The following is a 21,057-nucleotide window of genomic DNA, read 5'->3' on the forward strand; positions in this document are numbered from 1 at the left end:
TATTATGTTGTTCTTTTCATGTTTTCATAGCACATTTTGCATCAGGCACCGCTATAGCAAAGTTTCCAAGCGGTGGCCTTATCATTGGCCGATCATTGAAGAATCAGGGACATGAAGTTTTAACAGGGGAAACCAAGACACAGGATGATGTTCCTATTCTGGGTCTGTACCGACAGAGCCCAGCCTCAGGCCATGTCGTCCTCTATGGCGACTCTAATTGTATTGATAGCAGTCATTTGCAAAAAGGTAGGAAGTCTGTTGACACAAGGATAAGTTGAATTAGATTTTATGTAGATGTAGCATCATTATCAGTCATATTCGTCATCATAATGATTATAATCAAATTTCCCATCATAATTGTCTGATTGTAGTCACCATCATCATCTACATCATTGTCATCCTCATTATCATAATCATAATTGTCATCCTTACCATTAGCATATTATGATTATTATTAATTAGTAATTATTAATCATATTGTTTTTGTCTGTTCACGCCATTATAGTTTATATTTGTATTTATTATAGGTCATTGGTTATGTTTTTCTCAGTATTAAATCTACAATCAGAAAATGTTGTCTTGAAACATCATTAAATTTATTTTTCTCCATAGAATGTTTTTGGTTACTGGAAATGTTACTGCAGTACACATCTTTTGGCAATTTACCAATCGACCTCAGTGAAGAGCCAGTCATAAGCCTTCCCCCTATAGATCAGTTACCAGAACGCATGGACAGCAATCACTTGCATCGCTATTCTAAGGTGTTAGATAGCCACCTTGGAGAGCCTAAGCCTAGGCCACTTCCTGCTTGCCCTCACTTGGCCTGGGCTAAAGCAGAACCATTGAACATATCTGCACCAAGGTATTTATTATATTATAATTAATAATTGTTTTCATTATTTTCATTAAAAAGTAGATTCAATTTTTCGTTGGTTTATTCAATTTTTATAAATTAAAAAGCATTTTTCTTTTGAAATTTTTTATGAAGCTTCCTTCTTTTTCAGCAATCTGTTCCAACATCAGAAATTACTGTCTGTTGTGGATGTAGGACCAATGGTTCTCAAGCGACCTGAGGTTCTGCCACATAGGGGCGCTGCTCAAGGTGTTGATGACTGGGACCTCCCTCCGGGGATGAATCATTCAAATCAACTGGACAATTCAAATGCATATCCTTTAATCGCATTTTTCAGTACAGTGCTTGTACTTGTATTCTTTTTTGTTCATGTACACAAGAGGAAAACGAGACCAAAGCGACGGAAAGGGCCACGCCTTAAACGATTTACAAGGTTACAGGAACGATTTCATGGGAAAGTTCCAAGCGTTTGAGAGAAAACTTTCCCATCTAGAGCTTTTTTTTTTACTTATTGACTTGTGAAAATATATTATATCTGTTGTATAAGGGTAAATTCTCATTTGTAAGTTTAGAGTAAGATTTTATACACCAAATTTTGTGCTAGTAAGAATGAATTGGAAATAGTTAATAAAAGCTTATTGCATTGTGGGATATTTAACATGTATTTTGTAGAATTCTTCATGGATTTTGGGATGTCCATATAGTGTGGGGTATTCATTGTACGGTGTGTACTCTAAGCTAGACATATTTTGGGTAAATTTTAGGAGATAAATAATTTGGAATGGTATTGGTCAATTCCAAATCCTCTACAGAAATATTGCCCTTAGAATAAGGGATGTTGGATACTGTGTGTGAGGGATTCTATATCTATCACCAGGAAAAAATACTTTTTTATTACCTCCATTTACTAATAATCAAGTGCTGTAAGAAAATAAAACTGTATTTAAAAAATTCATATTAGATATGAAACATACATTTTAATTTATTTGTTACTTTAGTAGCAAATCACTATTTTAAGCTGATCATTTTAATTTGTGAATTGTGTTCTTTATATGACTGATTTGGTTTGTGTTTAAATGCTGCAGGTTATCAGTGTATGAAAACTAAGAGTTAAGTGTGAATAATTTGACTATTATGAAGTTCAGGTTAAAGATGGACCAACTTAATAACAAAATATTATTTTTAATTGAATTTGATTGTGCTTAAATTCTTAACATTTGAAACCTGCCTCTTTTCATTGATGAGAATTTTATGTTTAAGGATGTCCAAACAAATATACTGAAAATGTGAGGATACAACAGATTAGTTCCAAAGATCTCTCCATACTGTTAGTATTGACAAATGCCTGCGATTTGCCTAAATATAGGTGTCATATGACATCATACCCATATATGGATATTATATGACATCATGTCCATATATGGGAGTGAATCACATATATTTGTCAGAGAACTTCAGAGTGAAGACAACAGTAGCCATGTTATTCTGACTCATGACAAATAGAGGATCAGCACTCACTTGAATCAGTGCTATTTATTGTTTAACTTGTTAACTATTATTATTATTATTATTATTATTATTCATTATTATGATGTTACGAAAACCTACCTTAAGGGGAACTTAGACAATGGAGAAATTAGAGAACAATTAAAAAAACGATGTTAAAGGGAAAATAACACAAAAGATATTCCCTTAAGTCCGAGTTTATGGCATTATTATTATTATTATTAGTATTATTATTATTATTATTATTATTATTATTGTTATTATTATTATTATTAGTATTAGTATTATTATTATTATTATTATTATTATTATTTAAAACTAATTATGTATCTTATTTCTTACACTCCAGAAGTAAATGAAGGAATAAGTTAGTATGTTTGCCAATGTATTTACTTTTATTTTTATACTGTGTTTTGTAAATATAAATGTTGTCTAAATGATGATTTATACGAGGCATACAATGTCAGATATTTGTCTGACAGACTAAACTGTGTTTGATCTGACATTTGTTGTCCCAGGGCACATGATTCATTCCTGTCCACACTATCAAATTTTATTTGACTAAAACATGTGACATGCCTAAATATGGTCATGATGACATCACATCATGACCATATATAGGCACATCATGACTGAATATGGGCATACAACAGTTTTTTGTCAAAGAAAATTTGATAATCTGGACAGGGCTTTAAACAACCATCACAATCAAACAAAATAATCTGATCAAATTTTAGACAAAAGCAGTGTAATATATGCTTATCTGAAAATGAATTTATGCACTTCAAGTTATCAGTGAGAAATATTTGTGATTTGCCCATATATGGGCAAATTAATGTTGTTGACAGACATTTGGAAGATTGAATGTTTTTCGTCCTGTCCAAGTTATATTTATTTTCCCATTTGTATATTGAAATAAGTTTTATTGTTGCGAGCTTTCATATTTTTATTGTTAATATTTTATACTTTAATAGAACTTTACGAATTTAAGATTATTAACAAATGATTAATTATTAACGAATTTCTTGTACAAACTTATAATGTAAATATTTAATATAATATGATGTTAATGTGAAAGCAAAATTAAACTGGCAGATGCCTTCTCAAGGTTGGTGTTCCCATCATGCAATTTTGCATAGCATTATGGGAAGTCCAGCCAAATGAATTTTTTTCCAGCAGTGATAATAACAATATAATAAGAGATGTTGTGTTGTGCTAAAAGTCATTTTCTTTCAAATAAAAATTTCTTGCCAGTTAACTCAACAAAGTACAGCAATAATAATCGTTAACATATACAATACCCTTGAAGTAACTGAAAATTCGTAGGAAAAAAAACATCTAATAATTCAGCGAAATATTTTTAATGATATGTTTATCATTGGGAGTTTTTTTGAAAGTGGTTGGTGTAACATTTGAGGTTAGGTTCTATTTGCTGCTTGTGACATGGGCAAGGAACTTGACTCTGTTTGTCTAACTAGGAAGTATAAATTGGTACCTGGTTGGATGCTGTGGCGTTGCATACTATTGGTTGTGTAAATAATTTATTACAGCACAATTTTGTATATTCTCTCTAGAAAGCAGGGAAAATTTCTTTGTGACTGTTTTTTCAACAAAATGGATCCAGTAACCAGGGAAATGATATAATAACGTTGCCTCATATCGTATTCCAGCCTTATGCTGATATATACGTTATGGTTCTGAAATTAATAAGGAATAATTGAGGGTTTTCTATAATGTTATGACATCATATTACAGTATATCTTTAAACAAAGGTTGTAAAAGTAACATATCGAATTTGATAGAGTGTTATCTCTGTTGGTGAGAAATGACGTTGCAGAACCACGTGGTAATTTAGTGGAATACTGATATGTACAGTAATTTAATTTTTCTTCATAGAAAGAGTTGTTGATACTGTATTGACTTGATGTCAATGAGCTCCTTTCTTAATACGTAATGCTATGTTGAGAGGTGTGTACATTTTTTTTCTAAATTGTATATACCAGTATTGCAATCTAATTGTCAAATTTCGAGAAAAAAATACAGGTTTGAATATGATGCTTTTGTTTATTGTTTGTTTATCTTGATCTGCTGTAAGTGTTGAATGCCAGCAAAATGGCCATCACTCTAGAGTGCCAGTACCAGGCTACATGACATCTAATCACAGAATGGAAAGGTGTGGATGTTTACATTTGCACAAGGCATTGAAGGATACACAATGTATGAGAGTGTTGGGATTTGAGTAAATGTGTAAAGTCGATTATGAAACGGAAGTGTTGATGATGGCATGTTCCACGGTAACACACGCCTTGATTGACCGCCAAATGTAAGTACCACACGCTTTGATTGGCAAAATGTTAGTAATGTTTATTTGGTCAATGTTATGCTAAACTGGGCCCACGAATTCTGCGCTACCTGTGTTATTATTTGTGATCTACTGAAACTGTGTCTCCCTAGTTTTTATTCTGACCTGAATGTTGCTTTTACCTACAGAAACATTCAAATAAAACTAGAACGAATACACATATGGGAAAAAACTTTTAAAATAACCGAAACCAATTTAAGCTTGTAGGAAGAGACATTTCGTGTATCTATGGCAGCATTTAACTAAAGATTACACAATTTTAACGTTTTATCAATATTTATTAATACTCGAGAGAACACACAATAATATAACGTGATAAGTAAGTTTATGTGACTTGCGCATTAGGCCTATGTAGGCCAGTAATGGATAGAAACAAAAATAATCTAACAAGTGCAAGGAAGTTAATGTGATTTTTGCTCATTATTTAGGCCAAGTAATCATATGACGTGGATAATGTCTCGCATAAAGTGTCATCGATTAGTGTTTTATCGCATTAACAGAATTTGAGTAAACGTGTCTGTTTTTTAAACATGTTTATTGCATGTATAATATGCCAATGAAGTTCGATACACCCATACTATTTGAGCAACATCTATAAAATTTAAAGCATACACGATCGCTTTATAGCTTTTGTCTACCAGACTCAACCGAGAATCTTTATCAGACTTTCTAATAGCATGCTTGTTGTAGACATATCTGATCGAACAAACCGTGTGTTCTTAAAAGTCTGACCAAATTGTATATCAAGCAAAAAGTAGTAGGCCTATATGTCCTGCTTTTAAGCAGGACTATAAAACTTGGTTTCCATACAATCGCTACACAGTCGCTACAATGATTCGAGTGCAATCGTTGTACTTCGTAGCAGTCCCGACGCAATCGGGAAGGCTTCCCGATTCGACCGACCAATCAGCATCACCGAAAGCTGTCGGCGATAGCGTGTGGCGATTGTATGGAAACCAAGCTTAAGAGAATTGATATGACTACCAATTTGCTTATGGTCTTTCATTAGCAGCTTTCATGAAAATAGTCCAATGCGCCTAGGCGGTTGATTTTTTCTTTTAACTAACAAGGGTTGGTTCCATTAATATTGAAACGACGCAACTAAATAACGGGTGAAACAACGATGGAGCCAAGAACCTGATGCTCACGGCTCTAAATAAATCCATCAGTCTTGATTACTCCATGGACTTTATCGAAATATTGGTTGGTGTTAGACTGCAACATCTGAGTCCATTATAGATATAAAACGAAATAATATCAAAGAGGAGTTTAATACGCATTTACCATTTACGTCAACGACAATACAATACGCATCGGTGCACACATTGCGCCATATGTGCGTAAATTTCATCACGATATAAACATAAAAATCTAAATAGTGTGTGAGAATAGTGACGTCACTTAATGAGGCGAAAATAAGGAGTTAAATAACCTTGTACCATATCCCATCGCCGACTAGGACTTACAGATAATCAGAAACTAAGTCGGTTACATTCACCCTATAAATTTACAGAATAGCACAGGTTTAATAAAGGATTACATTGAGCGAACTTTATCGTTAGCTTAGGCGTGGCTTTTGTAAACTGTTCCTATTAAAAATTAAAATATACATTCTAATATTCGTATTTAATCTTTATATACAAACATAAACATACATCTTAATCTATAATATATAAATATACTAATCACACGTGTTTTTACGTAGGAAATGTTTTATAGGCCTATTATAAACCATTTGACATAAAGCAGGCATGTGATTTAAAACATGCAGGCCCTATCGTGTTGCGATCTACTAAGTTGCTTAAGCAATTGCTTGATCACAAAGGATAAACTTACTCTTGAATTAATTGTGCCTATTATTTTTATTTACTAATCTTTTCACAAGAAGTATTTGGAAATTGTATTTCCTGTAACTCTTCGTTTGACCAACTAGCTATCTATCTTTAAGCAAATGAACGCGAAGCTTTGACATCACGTGACTCAGCGTTAACCAATTACAATAAGCTTGTTATTTCAGCACTTCTTACAAGTCTTTGGACATTGGTTGAAGGCGTAGTCCGAGATGGAACAGTAACTTTCGCCAAAGAACATACATACATCGTTGTCTTTGCATTCTGCGGAGAGAAGCGCGATTTTAGAATCTTGTTTAAAATTCACAATCAAAGTTACTGGAAATGTATTTTAATCAATCAAAAAGTTTATGAAATTGAGTGAAATTCATCAAAAAAGTCTTGCTCGTTCGCGGCTTAGCGAATGTTACAGTTCATTAAATTAAAAATTTTAAGTAAACAAACAGGCAACTACAATATTACAATGCTAATGAAAAACACAAGAACACATAACATTTGAGTCTCTAAATTTTCCGAGAATAGATTCAGTTTTTAATAGAAAGATGAATATTGCGTTATTACTTTTATAACTTTAATTTAATGTGTTTTAATTAGTAGTTTATTGGCCTCATAGTCAGAAACTGAATCTTTCTTACGTGTGTTGTTATTAGCTATTTTATAAGAATAACATTAAGCTGTCTTTGTTTCCAAATGAATTATGAAGGTAAAAGTTTAGTACTTACTGCTTTTCGATAATTTAGAAACTTCTGTAAAATAATTAAAAATACAATGTTATGCATAATAAGATTAGGCGAGAGGAGAAATGAATAATAAACCGAGGACTGTAGCAAATAGAGATGGTTACAGCCACCCCCCCCCCCTCCTCCAATTCTATTCACTTTTGGGACCTGAGAATGTGAGCTGGTCTGGAGTTCGGGTTAAAACCGAAGATTGCAATTGTTAGTATTTTTGTAAAAAAAATGGCTCAAAAGGAATTAGAGGGTGTCGAATTGGAGGGCGAACAATACTTAGGTTGCATTATATACAGTGAAACATTTTTGTAAAACAGGATTGAATATCATTCTGTATAATTGTTTCAGAAGCTAATATATGCAATTGATTGTATAACTTACTGTTTTTCTGTTGTTTGGGAATATCTGCAAATAGAAAGATAAAAACAAATAATAGCATATCAACAAGAATGTGTTGGAACAATTTAAATAAAAAATTGACAGATATATATATATATCCCCCGAGGCCCCAGTTTTAATGTTTCAGTTGTAATTTTGATATTTGACATACTTTTTCTTATTGATATACTGTAAGTAGGGTTACATTTTAGATTTTCCTTGAAATCCAAGGCCTGATCCGCTACATGAGCTGTAACTAATTGTTTACAAAACTCACCACATAATTGGCACATAGCTGGACAATTTTCAGGTACATACGGGTACTTGTCGTTACACCAGTCCGGGAACCACCCAGTCCAACAAGTCGAATCTGTATTTTCACATCGACCTAAAACACAAATAGTTTTTAAAGACCTTAAAGAATTAATATCAAATTTAAGAAAGGCAATTAATAAAAACTCAGTCGACATGGGATTGAATACCGTATTGTGAATTAAGCACCTGGTAATTTGTGACCCCTGCATTGTTTACAGTAGACGAAAGTGCAACTTTAGTGTCACAAATGCGTCAGTTAACTTTTTTATGCGTGCGTTATCACAGTTTCATATTAGAAATATACTATCAAAACATTACTTCAGGTATGACAAATTTAAAGTATTAGTTTTGTTCATTCCAATGTGTTAGGCTTTCAGCTGCAAATTATACAGTAATTAGAAAACATTTTTAAATTTAATATGCCTGTGTCTTCGCATAACCCATACATTTCTGGCAGCACTAGAAGTTTATAATAAAATGTCTGTAGATCATTAATTTTTTAAAATCCTTAACTTATTGAAAAATTTGATAATTTACCGGTTTTTTTAAAACGATTAATTCGAAGTTATATTTTTATTTTTATGGGTTTTACATAGTTATTTTGTGGGTGATAATATCTTTTAATCAATTCACAATAGAATCGGTGGATGGTTCTTGCCGCTATCCCTCACGCGTATAAAACGACGGACGTTATTGACTTCGGGTTCGATGGGGTAGTGTCTGAGTGCTTGACTTATAATATTTGTCGTGGGCTAAAAAGGTTGCGGATATAAGGTGACAAAATTATATGAATGTAGAAAAAGGCAACTTAAATTTTTACGACTAGATCTATGATATTACATCAGTGACTGGATCTTTGTTGGTCTATCAAGTGTCAAAACCTGTGTGACGTTCTAAGCATACGTATTATTCATATTTATTTATTTGATTAGAGAAACAATTGTTAGTCTAATGATATAGTACGGAAATACAATTTTTTGGCGGTAAAATAGATACCTTGACAGTCTGGTCCAAAATATCCAGCTGGGCATTCACACTCACACGTCTTCTTATTGACAGATCCGTCGCCACAATCCAAATTACATTCTAAGTAAAATACAAACGTCTCAAGTACATTGTTATACACGGGTGGTGCAAGTTCAGGAATGAGCATGAAATATAATAAAAGAAGCAGAATAAAAAGGAAAAACGAAAAAAAGAGGGAAAAATAAAAGAAAATTAGGAAAAGGAGGAGGAAGATGAGGATGAGAAGGTGATGATAACGATGAAGTCAAAAAGAATTAAAGAATAAATAAAAATGAAAATAAGAGAAAAGATATAGACTTTGAAGAAAAGCGGGAAGGAAAGGATTGAAACACACAAAATTAATAAGGTAGGTACATCATTATAATTAAAAATACGTCTGTAGGTACTTACTTGAACATGTTTCACCAGACCAATCTCCTTTACATTTACATTTGCAAGTTTGTGGATCCCGTACTCCGCCATTTTCGCATGGTGTATTTTCGCATTCTATAAAATTGGAGCAGAGTGGAAGAAACATAAATTTTACATAAATAATTGTTTACTATTACTGGTCAAACAGTAGTTTACCATTCTCAAATTGATTTGAGCATGGTAAGCTATCGTTCTAGTCATTATCATTACGTCTATGATTTTACGATAAAATTAAATTTGGGGTATTTTTATCACTGTCATTATAATATTATTTTTATCATTAGTATTACCATTTTTATTGCTATTGTACTATTATCTTGTTAATTATAATTCAGACATTATTTTTTTTCATTGTATATTTTTATAATTATAATTAGCCGATTAAAATATGGAATTTAGTAACTGAAGTTTTGTTATTGTAGGCCTATTGTTTCAACTAATATGAAAACCATAAAAGGATTACGTTATTAAAGTAGAATATAGTCTTGTAGTAATAATATTAAATCATCATTAAGAAGTAGAAGTACATACGACACAGTCCACAAAGCGCGGGACACAACTGTTCAACAGGTACATTATCGTCTGACTTGAAGCACCAATTTATTGGCCAGCCATTGGCACACCGATCGTCGAGGTTTTTGCAAGTGTCTAAAACAAATTATAAAGCGTTTATTACATTCATCGCATACGATGTACCTACCTTGTTCGTCGTTTAAACCCAATCAAATTCTTCGTATTCGATCCATCCTAAGCAATCGTTATAATAATGCCATGGACATTTTCCCCAAATAATTATTCAGATAATATTCGGTCAATAGTTATTATATTACGTACGTTTGGAAAACTTTAGAGAAGGATATAATTCTAGGTTGTACTGCAGGGGTACAGTTTTCTCTACAAACAAGGAGCTTTGTGTAAAGACCCAGCACATTCTATAGTAATAAGCTGGTGTTGCTCACACTATGGTAAACTTAGAACCGAAATGAGACTCCAAAAATAACACGATCATTACCATACATACCTGAACACGTAGCACCGGTGTAGCCATCACGGCAAGAGCATGAGCAATCTCGTCTGTTCAAAGTTCCGCCATTCTGGCATTTCTTGATGGCACACTCTGGGGGAAAAATAAATTACCAAGAGCAAGATCAATTTAAACGCGTTTTAACATTCTGTGAACGAAAATTTTGTATTAGATACTTCATAGCGCAATGGATCTAATTTGAGGAGTTACTTACCACAGCCGCTTTCAGACACATCACAAGTACCTGAACAGAAAAATAAGGAGTGATTATTAAGTTGAATTAAAATTTGAAAATTTTCAAGAATCAACACAACTAAGTAAAATCGATTAAACAAGGTCGAATTCTATCGATATAACTTACTACACAATCCATTTCGACACGTTCCCTTGCCTGAGGCGCATTCAGTGCATTTATCTCCGACTTTATATGGACGCAATTTACCTACGTTACCACTAAATAAAAATTAAAAATATTCCATAGTTATAATCAACGAAATATTGATTTGGAAAAATAGTGTTCAGAGCGATAAGTATTTTGCCAATACAAACTACACTCTGTTACGGAAGAGATCGTTGTCAAGCACTAGACCTATTGCCGTTGGCATTTCCCCACGGTACTTATGTAATTTATTAATTTATTTGCCCTATATATTTTTTAGATAAAGTGTAAATATATAAAAACTGTATATCTTACGCTGGGCCGTAATTGCAGACCAAGTATTTAGCCTCTTGGTCCTTTCCTGAGCCTGAAAGCTTTTTACAGACGTTAACACCACATCCAACGTACTTGCTCTGGGCCCAAGCTAGCTGTAAATAGGACAATAAATACACTCAGTACGATAATATGATTACACGACGACGATTACAAAATAACGTAATTTTGTCTTCAATACAATGACTACGACACATCTACGCGTCGATCATGTTGACGCTCCTCTAAGTTTAATAATATAGCCCTAATGGACTTTCTGCGGATTTTCAAATTTTAACAGTATATATTAATCTACAAATGAATTAAGATTCTTAAATAATAAATAGCTAAGCCTCCGCAAAATCAGAAGGTAAGTTGGTAATAATTATGACAATAATGATAATGAAATAATGATAATGGCGGTACTGTCAGTACCGCCATTATTATTATTTTCATTATCAGTAACTGATGATCTTGTTAACGCTGAGTATAATTATCATAATCATCATCATCACCATAATCATCATAATCTTCAAAATGATCATATCATCATCGTCGTCATCATCATCGTCATTATCATCAACATCATGGTCATCAACATCCCCATTAACAGAATTACTTTTCATCATCATCATCATCATCATCATCATCACCATAACCATTAAACGGTATGATATAGAGCCTACTATTCAGGCGCGGATTGGGCCTTTTTGGAAAGTAAAAAAAAAGAAAACATAAAGAAAGGAAAAGAACAAATTGATTGTCCAAAACGCCTGAGGTTATTTTCGGGCGTCTAGAAAACAAAAAAGAGTAGTGTTGTCTCGATCGACCCCACTTTCGGTGACCTCCCCTCCTCAAACCCCCCCCCCCCCCCCTTTTTTTTTCCCCGGACATCTTTGGATCTTCTGCCTCTGCTATTGTAATCACCATTTAATAATAACAATAAAGCAACTTTTACAAGTAAGCATTACAGTGTTAATAACTAATGGTTAAGTTAGTCTCTTTGAGAGAATATATTAAAGAAGATTCAAACGATATCATAATTGATGACGTACCTGCGTATAATGTCCACAAACTTTTCCCTTTGCGCAAGTATTATCCTTGAGGTTCCAGTGAGGTTTCTCCCATCTGACCCACCAGGAGGCTAGTATCTCTGGTTTAATTCGTTTGGTTCCAAACGCCAAATTTTGACCTACTGTTGGGTATGGGGAGGTATTTGTAGGGTTACCGTGCTTCCAGACACATTTGTCTGCCCATTTTTGTGCCATCTCTGCTAGTGAATTGTCCCAAAGCTAGAGAGTGAGAGAGAGAAAAAAAATAACGAATATTATTATTATTCAAAACAAATGAATTTTAAATTACTATTATTTATTGTAATGAACCTTTCTATTAAGGCCGGCACTCCTTATTATTTCTAATCCACAAACGAAAATCCGTACATTTATGGAGAAACAAGCGAGTATTCCTGGCTGTTCTGAATTGTCAGTTGTTGAGTTTGATTGGCATTTCCGGACATGTCCATTAGGAGAAAACAAAATGATGTAAACATAAATTCTTCATATATAGATCATTACCATAGTTTGAGCACCTATAGAGCGACCTATGAACCTAGAGCTATATAAATGCAGTTTAATAACTGATTCTATTATTATTATTATTATTATTATTATTATTATTATTATTATTATTATTATTAATATTATTATAATTATTATTATAATTATTATTATTATTATTGTTGTTGTTGTTGTTTTTATTATTATTATTACCATTACCATTACCATTATCATTATTTTCTTATTATTATTCTTCTTCTTCTTATTATTATTATTATTATTATTATTTATTATTATTTATTATTTTTATTATTTTTATCATTTTATCATGATTGTATTATTTCTATGAATTTTATCTGAAAACATGTGACTGAATAGAATAGAAGTAGGCCCCTACGTTTTAAGCTGTTTTAAAATAGAAAGTGAGGGGCGGGGTGGGGGGAGTGGTCGACTTATCCTTCTATGATCTATCTACGAACCAATTTTGAAAGTCCTCAACTGACATAGTTAAGGGTATATTCACTAAGTACAGAACAAATGTGGAACATCTTCTTATACAGAATGTGTGTAATATCGTCTTAGGCCTACAAAATACTTCATTCACATTGGATCATAAACATTAGATACTATAATGAAAAACAAACAGACAAAGGCCTACCATTTCTTCCATGTCCGAGGCAGGACCATCGGCCATAGATCTGAATTTGTTATGAACATTAAGCAACGCATTTTTCGTTTTCGACGAAATTCCTCGTTTCTTTGGAGCACGCTTTTCCATTGCACCTTCTCCCTATGTAAAAACGTATCTTATTGTAAGTTGAATAAGTACAATTGCGTGAGAAGTAGTTCTATTAATGTACCATTAGCCTAGGCATCAATTTGAAACATTTGAGTTAGTTTATAAACCATTGAACATTTGTGTAAAGAAATGCAATAGTACAGCTGTAACAGTATAAGAGTACCTGGTATGAGGTAAATGACTTGAAATAAAACTTGGAAAGGGCTTATAAGCACTATAGTGTTTGGTTTTTTTTTAGTACTCCCCGAGGAATGGGGGCCGTGTATAATGCGTATTGCTGTGTAAGTAGGCCTAATGGTCAGGAAAAAGTAAGCACATAAGACAACATTACTGTATTACTGTTATTATAATATAATAATGACAACAAATGAGGACCGCGTTGACCATAATGTTATGCGTTATTTATATTTTTCTGTACCAGTATATAAAATCGTACCCTGTACATCGTTACTGAGTAAAATAAAAAATTCATAATATATATATATATATAACGTATGTATAATGTATATATTATATATATTATATAAATATTTATATACATTGTGTAATATACATACATTGTGTAATAAAATGCCTCTGCCTGGATTCGAACATTTCTTTGATGATTTATATATATAATTTAACAGTGTACATATATATAGGCCTATACATATACATATATATATATATACATATATAGGCCTATATATATATAGGCATGTAACAATAATAATAAATGGGCCTAATAGTAGCATTATTAATCAATTAACATTAATTATTCTTTATTTGTTGTGCATTGACAAATGAGCAGGTGTTCATTACTAAACACAAATTAATAGTAACATATTAAATGTTAAACTATGTTTATAAATTAAATTAATAAACTAAAATAGTATGACATGTTTGTATCAATAATTATTTAAAAAAAAAACACATTAAAATTTGCTTTAAAAAATTCAAAACAACTTACAAATTCTACATTATCAGTTAACATCGTTCGTATATCTTCATCTTCTCCGTATTTCTCTAAAACATGGTTTTCGGCTAGAACAACGGCAGCACATATACACAGAGTAAGAAAATGTAATCCAAGCATGGTTTAATAGCAAAATCTTTAGATGGTTGCTGTGATTTTTAATGTATTTCTCGCGCACACAAATACTGAGTCTAAACATCTTGAAGGCTTCTTTTATTGTCGCACTCAACAAAAACATGCATGATTCTGATTGGCTGACACGTTAAAAGTAAAGAAATAGCTTAATTGAGCGTCAGTAAATATGTCACACTAACTTTTCGACTCGCTTTAGTTCGTGAAGTCCATATTTTATTTTGGAGAATTAAAACTAGGTACAAGTAGGGCAAAGCAATTAACCCGTCAATCATCAGGTGAATTTGCAGTGTCATTGTGCTGAATTGCGTAACGGGTGTGGTCAGTGTATATTGCAACTTGTAATTTTTAATTTCCGATTATTTAAACTTATCTGGGACAGTTTGTGTTTTATTTTAAGTTGTAATCAATTTGTTCCAATTTTGTTATATATTGTTGGAAAAGAATTTTTAATTTCCGATTATTTAAACTTTCTGGGACAGTTTGTGTTTTATTTTAAGTTGTAATCAATTTGTTCCAATTTTGTTATATGTTGTTGGAAAGTACCATTTTTATTCAAAGGTTGACTATGTGAAACGTATTTATGGGAGAGAATTAGGAACTGTTTGCAGTGGCGGATCCAGAGCAGCAGCCTAAAATCATGTGATTAAAGTCCAAACACTCGTGCCTCTTGGAAACCAAAAATAGCTAAGGAACCACTCATACCCACCTAGTCATTTCAGCCGATAGGTTGACCTTCCCTATAGGTCCTCGGTTGCCATGTATGTCAATCTCAATCTCATTATAAATATATATGTATATATATATATATATATATACATATATATATATATACATATATATATATATATATATTATTTCAATCCTCAATATGCATTACATATATTACAATTATTAAAATAAAAATATGTTATATGACTGTTAGTTATGTAACGTATTGTAAGGCAAAATCAATGTAATTAAATGAAATAATTAATTTTTGCTAATAATGTAGTCTATTATTATGCATTTACTTATATTAAAAATTGTTCAGTCTTGTTGTACGTGTCCATTCAATCGCTACACGCTATCACTGACTCCTTTGTTGGCGACGCTGATTGGTCAGTGAATCAGTGAGCGTTCCTTGTTACGTCGGGGCAGGGAACAGTGAAATTAGTGCGTCGGGGACAGCTACGCGGTGCAAGGATTGCAGTAAAAACGTTGTAGCGACTGTGTAGCGATTCTATGGAAACCAGGCTTCAGTGTGATATATACTCTAGGCCTATAGTTTAATGAGTTCATACTAGCATAGCGTAAACTATGACGTGTCCACCACAACATTACACCTAACGATGATTGTCATCTTGACATGAATTAGCGGTATGCTTTGTGATATGTTAAGACAATCATTAAAGATTATTTAAATACTATTTGTTACGGTATCACAACTACGGTGTACATATTGTACATTTTCACAGAAGTTCTCGTAAAACTCATAGCAATTGCGTCATCAGCATGGCTTGTTTTTTCCATCAACACTTATATACTTATTGAACTGTAAATAGGTTTTGTACTGTCTTTTTTCAAGTAATCCATGTACTCCCACTTGCCCGCGTCAAAATCAAAAGCCACTAGTTGTAGGACGCTGTACTATATAAAGTACTTATTCGAAGGACGCCTCAGCAGTTTATTGTTCATAAAAGTTTATGAGGGGTAGTTTATTCGAGGGAGGAGTGTATTAAATGGAGGCGAATATGTGTAAAACGGATAGTGGCCTATATAAAAATTAACGCCCCTTCATTCATTGTGAAATAAAGAACACAACACAAGAATTTAAAAAAAAAACAACAAAAAAACACAACTTAGACCTTGAAACTACTGTTCGAAAGTTTAAGTCTAAACATAGAGAAAATAGAACTGTTCTATTTGCTCTATGGTCTAAAAAAGTTGTTTGTGAGAACGTTTTTTATCTTTGTAGATAGATAGATAGATAGATAGATAGATAGCTTTATTTGTCCTCGTACAGTAAAACAGGAAATTCATCTTCCATTGGCAAATATTCATTACATTACAATATGTTGCTGTTCTACATTTCACGATGTAATGTATATATACATGTTACTTTATCTAAATGATTTGAATAAGGCTGACACATTGTTCACTGTAACACACAATTTGGAGAGATTGGGCAGTTAGAGAGATGGTTACTTAGATTCCCCCACGTTTATTCGAGGAGGTCGTTTACGACAATGTGTTGTGGAGGAGCGTTCCAATGGGGCATGTATTCAAAGAGGAGCGTATAACCAAATGTACGGTATATTACGGTACCGAAACTTATCCAATACACTTTGTCGCATTCGTTCGAAGTTACAAATTCTGGCTCGTTGTATCCTTTTGTATATTAATAGGCCAAATAGAAATTTTATTTATGACCATCTTATTACACACGAGGAAAATATTTTACAAACATTGGTTTTAGGCCTATTGAATAAAACCTAATCAATGCCGACTGAATATTGTGTTCAGTATTCAGATATTGTATTGCATTTGTTATAGCTTTGTGCCCTATGTTTCTTTTTATACCACAACAGAAGTTTTATTATAAATGTAATTTAATTTAAATTTGATGTCAAAAATATAAATAGGCATACTTTGATTTTAAAAAAGTAAAGTAGGCCTATCCAACTCTATATCACATTTTGTTTGCTTTTTTTTAATAATGTTAGTAAATTACTTGATTAAGACAAAATATAGAAACTCATTCCTCCTTTTGTCGCCAACCTGTGTTAGCGTTACAGATGTAATTACCATTTTCTAATAATATTTCTTCTTAAATGCTTCATCGACTCCACTATCCTTAATTCACTAGTTTTCTTACGTCGTGGTCAGATAATGGTCTGGTTTAACTGCAACACTCACAGACAAACTATCTAAATGCAATTTTTACATAAATAATATGTGATAGACTAGTGACAGCATCAACGTATAACTTGGAGTTCAATTGACATTTTCGCTAAGCCACGCCCCTTGGATATTGTTGCTAAGGTCCCACAAAAAGATAGCCTAAACAAGCACGCACGCACGCACGTATTACTGGTCCTGATTGGCAGGTGTTAATTCCCGTGTCCAGACTATCAAATTTTATTTAACAAGAAACATGCGACATGCCTAAATATGGTAATGATGATGTCACATCATGACCATGACCATACATAGGCACGTCATGACTATATATGGTCATACACCAGTTTTTTGGTCAAAAGAAAATTTGATACTTCTGGACAGAGCGTCAAGTTTGATTGACAGTCGTGAAAGGTCCATTAGTATAATGGTGGTAAAGTGGTCTGGCGTATGTTATACAATAGCTGTATATATTAGCTTTCCGTATATTATGGAAAATATGTCATGACCAAAACAAATTATTATATACAGGTCCTCCTTTAGGAAAATGTTTAAAAGCACTTCGATGTTGAACAACATAATCAATACTGTAAAAATCAAAGAAAACCATTTTTTCGAGAATTATTAAATGGTTTTTGAATAGGCCTTATATTATCGCTGTTAAAACCACCATCTTTAAATTGCAAAAAAATATGACCTGATCCAATATAAAATACCCAATAACGAACAGTAACGTGAGTGTCTGTTTTTTGTTTGTTTGTTTTGCTTTGCTTTTGTTTTTGTTTTTTGTTTTTGTTTTTCGTTTTTTTCCCCCTTATAGAACAAATTACCGGCACGGTTTCGATCTTCAAATAATGTAGGTCTCGGCAACTTCGATAAAATATTGATAGGCCTACATACAAATGATTGTGAACTGTGACCTGAAGTATTGCAATATTCTAATGACAGACCATCTCATTAAGACTCATTACGGAAATTTAGAAACACAATTAAGAATCCCCAACTGACAAATACTAAATATCCTGGAGAAGTCAAACGGTCACTATCCTGTATCGTCAGATATTTGACCGTCCTTTGGGAAAATCTGAAGGAAAGTGTCTGAAGGTGATATTGACGTTCTTGTTACATTGTCGACGATAACATCTTCATACACAATCTCTTTAAAAACTATTAATTTGTTTAACTATTTAATTTTTATCGATTTATCACCAGGCCTATAAAGATCATATGCATAGGAATGAAAAACCTTCGATATCAATGTTGATTTCTACCGGTACCCATTATTACAATCCTGAGTGAATAGAAACACATTAGAACACACTCAAACTTACGGTATGTGAACGTGCCTATTGATGTGACAAACTCGAACTCATGACCCCTAATTCGGGAGCCCAAACCTACCGCATCACTTCCATAATATGAAAACATGAAAAGACCGCTAATTACTTTGAAAGATGTTAGTACTCCGCCTAAGTGATTCTCTCATATACGGCGATCGACAAGAGGCTAACGCAATAATATCTACAATTATACAGCATTTTAACGAAAATTGTTCCTTTCCATAGAAACTGGATTTCATTCCGCATAAAAATATGGCTTAACTGTTTTTTCTTTTTACCCACAGAGTTTAATAGTTGTCTAATTGCTACCGACTGTTCATTTCAACATCCATGAATAGTCAGCTAATCCGACTGAGAGACGTAAATATTTCTCAAAGTGCTCCGCCTCCGTAATTGGTCGAACTACACGTTTATCTTTCTCCCTGTCATTTTAATCTTCCCAACTTCGTCATTATCATCGTTATCATTCAGATGATTATTTTTAGACCTATCACCTTAATCATGGAGTTACCAGCGCAGTGATAACGTCACAAAACACAAGTTTACTCTTTTGGACCAATTTAGTCTACGTCAATACTAATGTTTTTTCACACAAATTCATAAATGCGACATAAACATATATAAAATGACATGTGGTTCGTATAGAAAGTACAACTACATGATTGACATTTTAGACACTTGTAAATATAAATATGATGACGAACATTAAAATTTTCGTCATCTAAAAAACATTTTTGAGGCAGACTTTTTGAGCATTCGTGTTTGCCAGACAAGATCACAAATTCGCAAAATAAAGCAAAAATGGAGAGATGTAGTACCGGTAGTTATTAGGCAAAATAGATTAAACTTTTCGCGATACATTTTGTAATTGGATGTCAACGCACCAGCACATAAGGCCCTGGTCGATGATAGCAGATTAGTCAAAAGACCAGTAAATAGAGACCAGAACTGGTAGTTATCAGCAGTTGGATATATATACGTGTTTTGTTTTTATTCTTTATATTTCCTATCATATTTGTTATAGACATGAAAAAAATCAGAACAAAATTTGGCAGTAATTGACATCACAACGTATATTAACCCAACCAAAGTAAAAAGTACCGTAAAATGTTAACGTCAGATCGACGGGTATATATACGTGGTTTTTTTTATTTCCTCTCTTTGTTATTTGGAAAAAAAATCCAAACCGTAAATTTGGCAGTACTGTAATTGACATCACATTGTGTATTAACCAAACCAAAAGAACCAATAATACACATGCTGCTATATTAAATATACGGTATTTTTAATCGTATACGTAAGTAAGAAGTACTGTAAAATGTCAACGTTGGATTGGCAAGCATTGTAATCTCTCATTAATAGTCAACGCCATGGATATTATAAAATGTTATAATGATATAGAAAACGTTCACGTAGCTCAACTTGTCAGTTTAATCGTATAGACGCTATTTTAAAGACGCAAAGGTTCATCGCCCGCCAAATCAGTAAACAAGTTAATCATCGTACAAATGACAATGGTATTTTGAAATGCCTAATAGAAATGTAAAATGTTCTAAAAATGTACGGTAATTAATTCAAATGTGTTTTTTTAAAAACAAGTCCAGAAACATTTAGATACGGTTGCAAATCCGAGAATGATCAAAGTCGACAAGAGCGAGATATTGGCATTTTGTAGAGAATTTAAAACAAAGGTCTACGTAAGTAGTCTGTTTTTTTTTAAAAACATTTTCCACAATCGATATTTCTTGATAGCATGTCTATAATAATACTCCATTATTTCCAAATGAAAGTGATGATAAATTCCTGATAAGTCGATTAAAGAGGGTGGTCTAAAAATGTACAAAGTAGGTTCGTCATTAACGGTCAATTAACGATGATATTAAAATGGTTCACTTCACGGGTGATGAACAATTGAACGCCACTGGCTGCTCACTTCCGGATGGAATAGGCTAAATTACTATAAATGTAAATTAATGTCACCGTAACATCTTTTTAAGCATGTATCTAACATTATCATTAATGTAATCCACGATGCAAGTAGGCCTATTGAAGCATTTATCAGAATAGAGTTTGTATTCCTTCCAATCTAACAACATTCAGCAGTTACAGAATTTGATGCTTTATAACCAAGTCTCTTAATGTCATCGTAACATTCTTTTCAAGCTTGTATCTAAAAGTATCATTAATGTAATCCACAATGTAAGTAGGCCTATTGAAACATTTATCAGAATAGAGCTCAAGTTTTATT

General features: G+C 32.8%; 2 protein-coding genes across 4 annotated transcripts in view; one reads left to right on the forward strand and one right to left on the reverse strand.

Annotated features, from left to right (window-relative positions):
* LOC117111220 (membrane-bound transcription factor site-1 protease-like) overlaps positions 1-2,442 on the forward strand; it is a gene marked incomplete in the record, with an annotated part of 14,067 nt that extends 11,625 nt beyond the window's left edge. For all 3 annotated transcript variants that reach the window (XM_033254112.1, XM_033254114.1, XM_033254113.1), the window contains 3 exon segments: positions 31-246; positions 613-862; positions 1,005-2,442. In XM_033254112.1, the coding sequence (XP_033110003.1) occupies positions 31-246; positions 613-862; positions 1,005-1,326 (788 nt within the window).
* A 2,439-nt stretch (positions 2,443-4,881) lies between these two features.
* Positions 4,882-14,632, reverse strand: LOC117111221 (cysteine-rich venom protein-like). The gene is made up of 14 exons (XM_033254115.1): positions 14,452-14,632; positions 13,362-13,493; positions 12,203-12,439; positions 11,151-11,263; positions 10,818-10,909; positions 10,671-10,700; positions 10,454-10,549; positions 9,964-10,080; positions 9,412-9,507; positions 8,992-9,081; positions 7,958-8,068; positions 7,684-7,707; positions 7,294-7,317; positions 4,882-6,835 (listed from the first exon to the last, which is right to left on the reverse strand). The coding sequence occupies exons 1-14, from the start codon at positions 14,575-14,577 to the stop codon at positions 6,735-6,737; spliced, it is 1,389 nt and encodes a 462-aa protein (XP_033110006.1). The 5' UTR covers positions 14,578-14,632; the 3' UTR covers positions 4,882-6,734.
* Positions 14,633-21,057: the final 6,425 nt, after the last annotated feature.

The sequence above is a fragment of the Anneissia japonica genome, unplaced genomic scaffold (assembly GCF_011630105.1).
Source record: "Anneissia japonica isolate Jap-2015-1 unplaced genomic scaffold, ASM1163010v1 scaffold288008_len1385354_cov213, whole genome shotgun sequence".
NCBI classification, from domain to species: Eukaryota; Metazoa; Echinodermata; class Crinoidea; order Comatulida; family Comatulidae; genus Anneissia; species Anneissia japonica.

Bases quoted from the DNA above. Each gene is read 5' to 3' on its own strand.
- LOC117111221 (XM_033254115.1), bottom strand. From the start codon at position 14,577: ATGCTTGGATTACATTTTCTTACTCTGTGTATATGTGCTGCCGTTGTT. The intron at 9,508-9,963 runs GTATGTACTTCT...CCAATTTTATAG, and splicing joins CGCGCTTTGTGGACTGTGTC to AATGCGAAAATACACCATGC. The intron at 7,708-7,957 runs GTGAGTTTTGTA...TTCTATTTGCAG, and splicing joins AGCTATGTGCCAATTATGTG to ATATTCCCAAACAACAGAAA.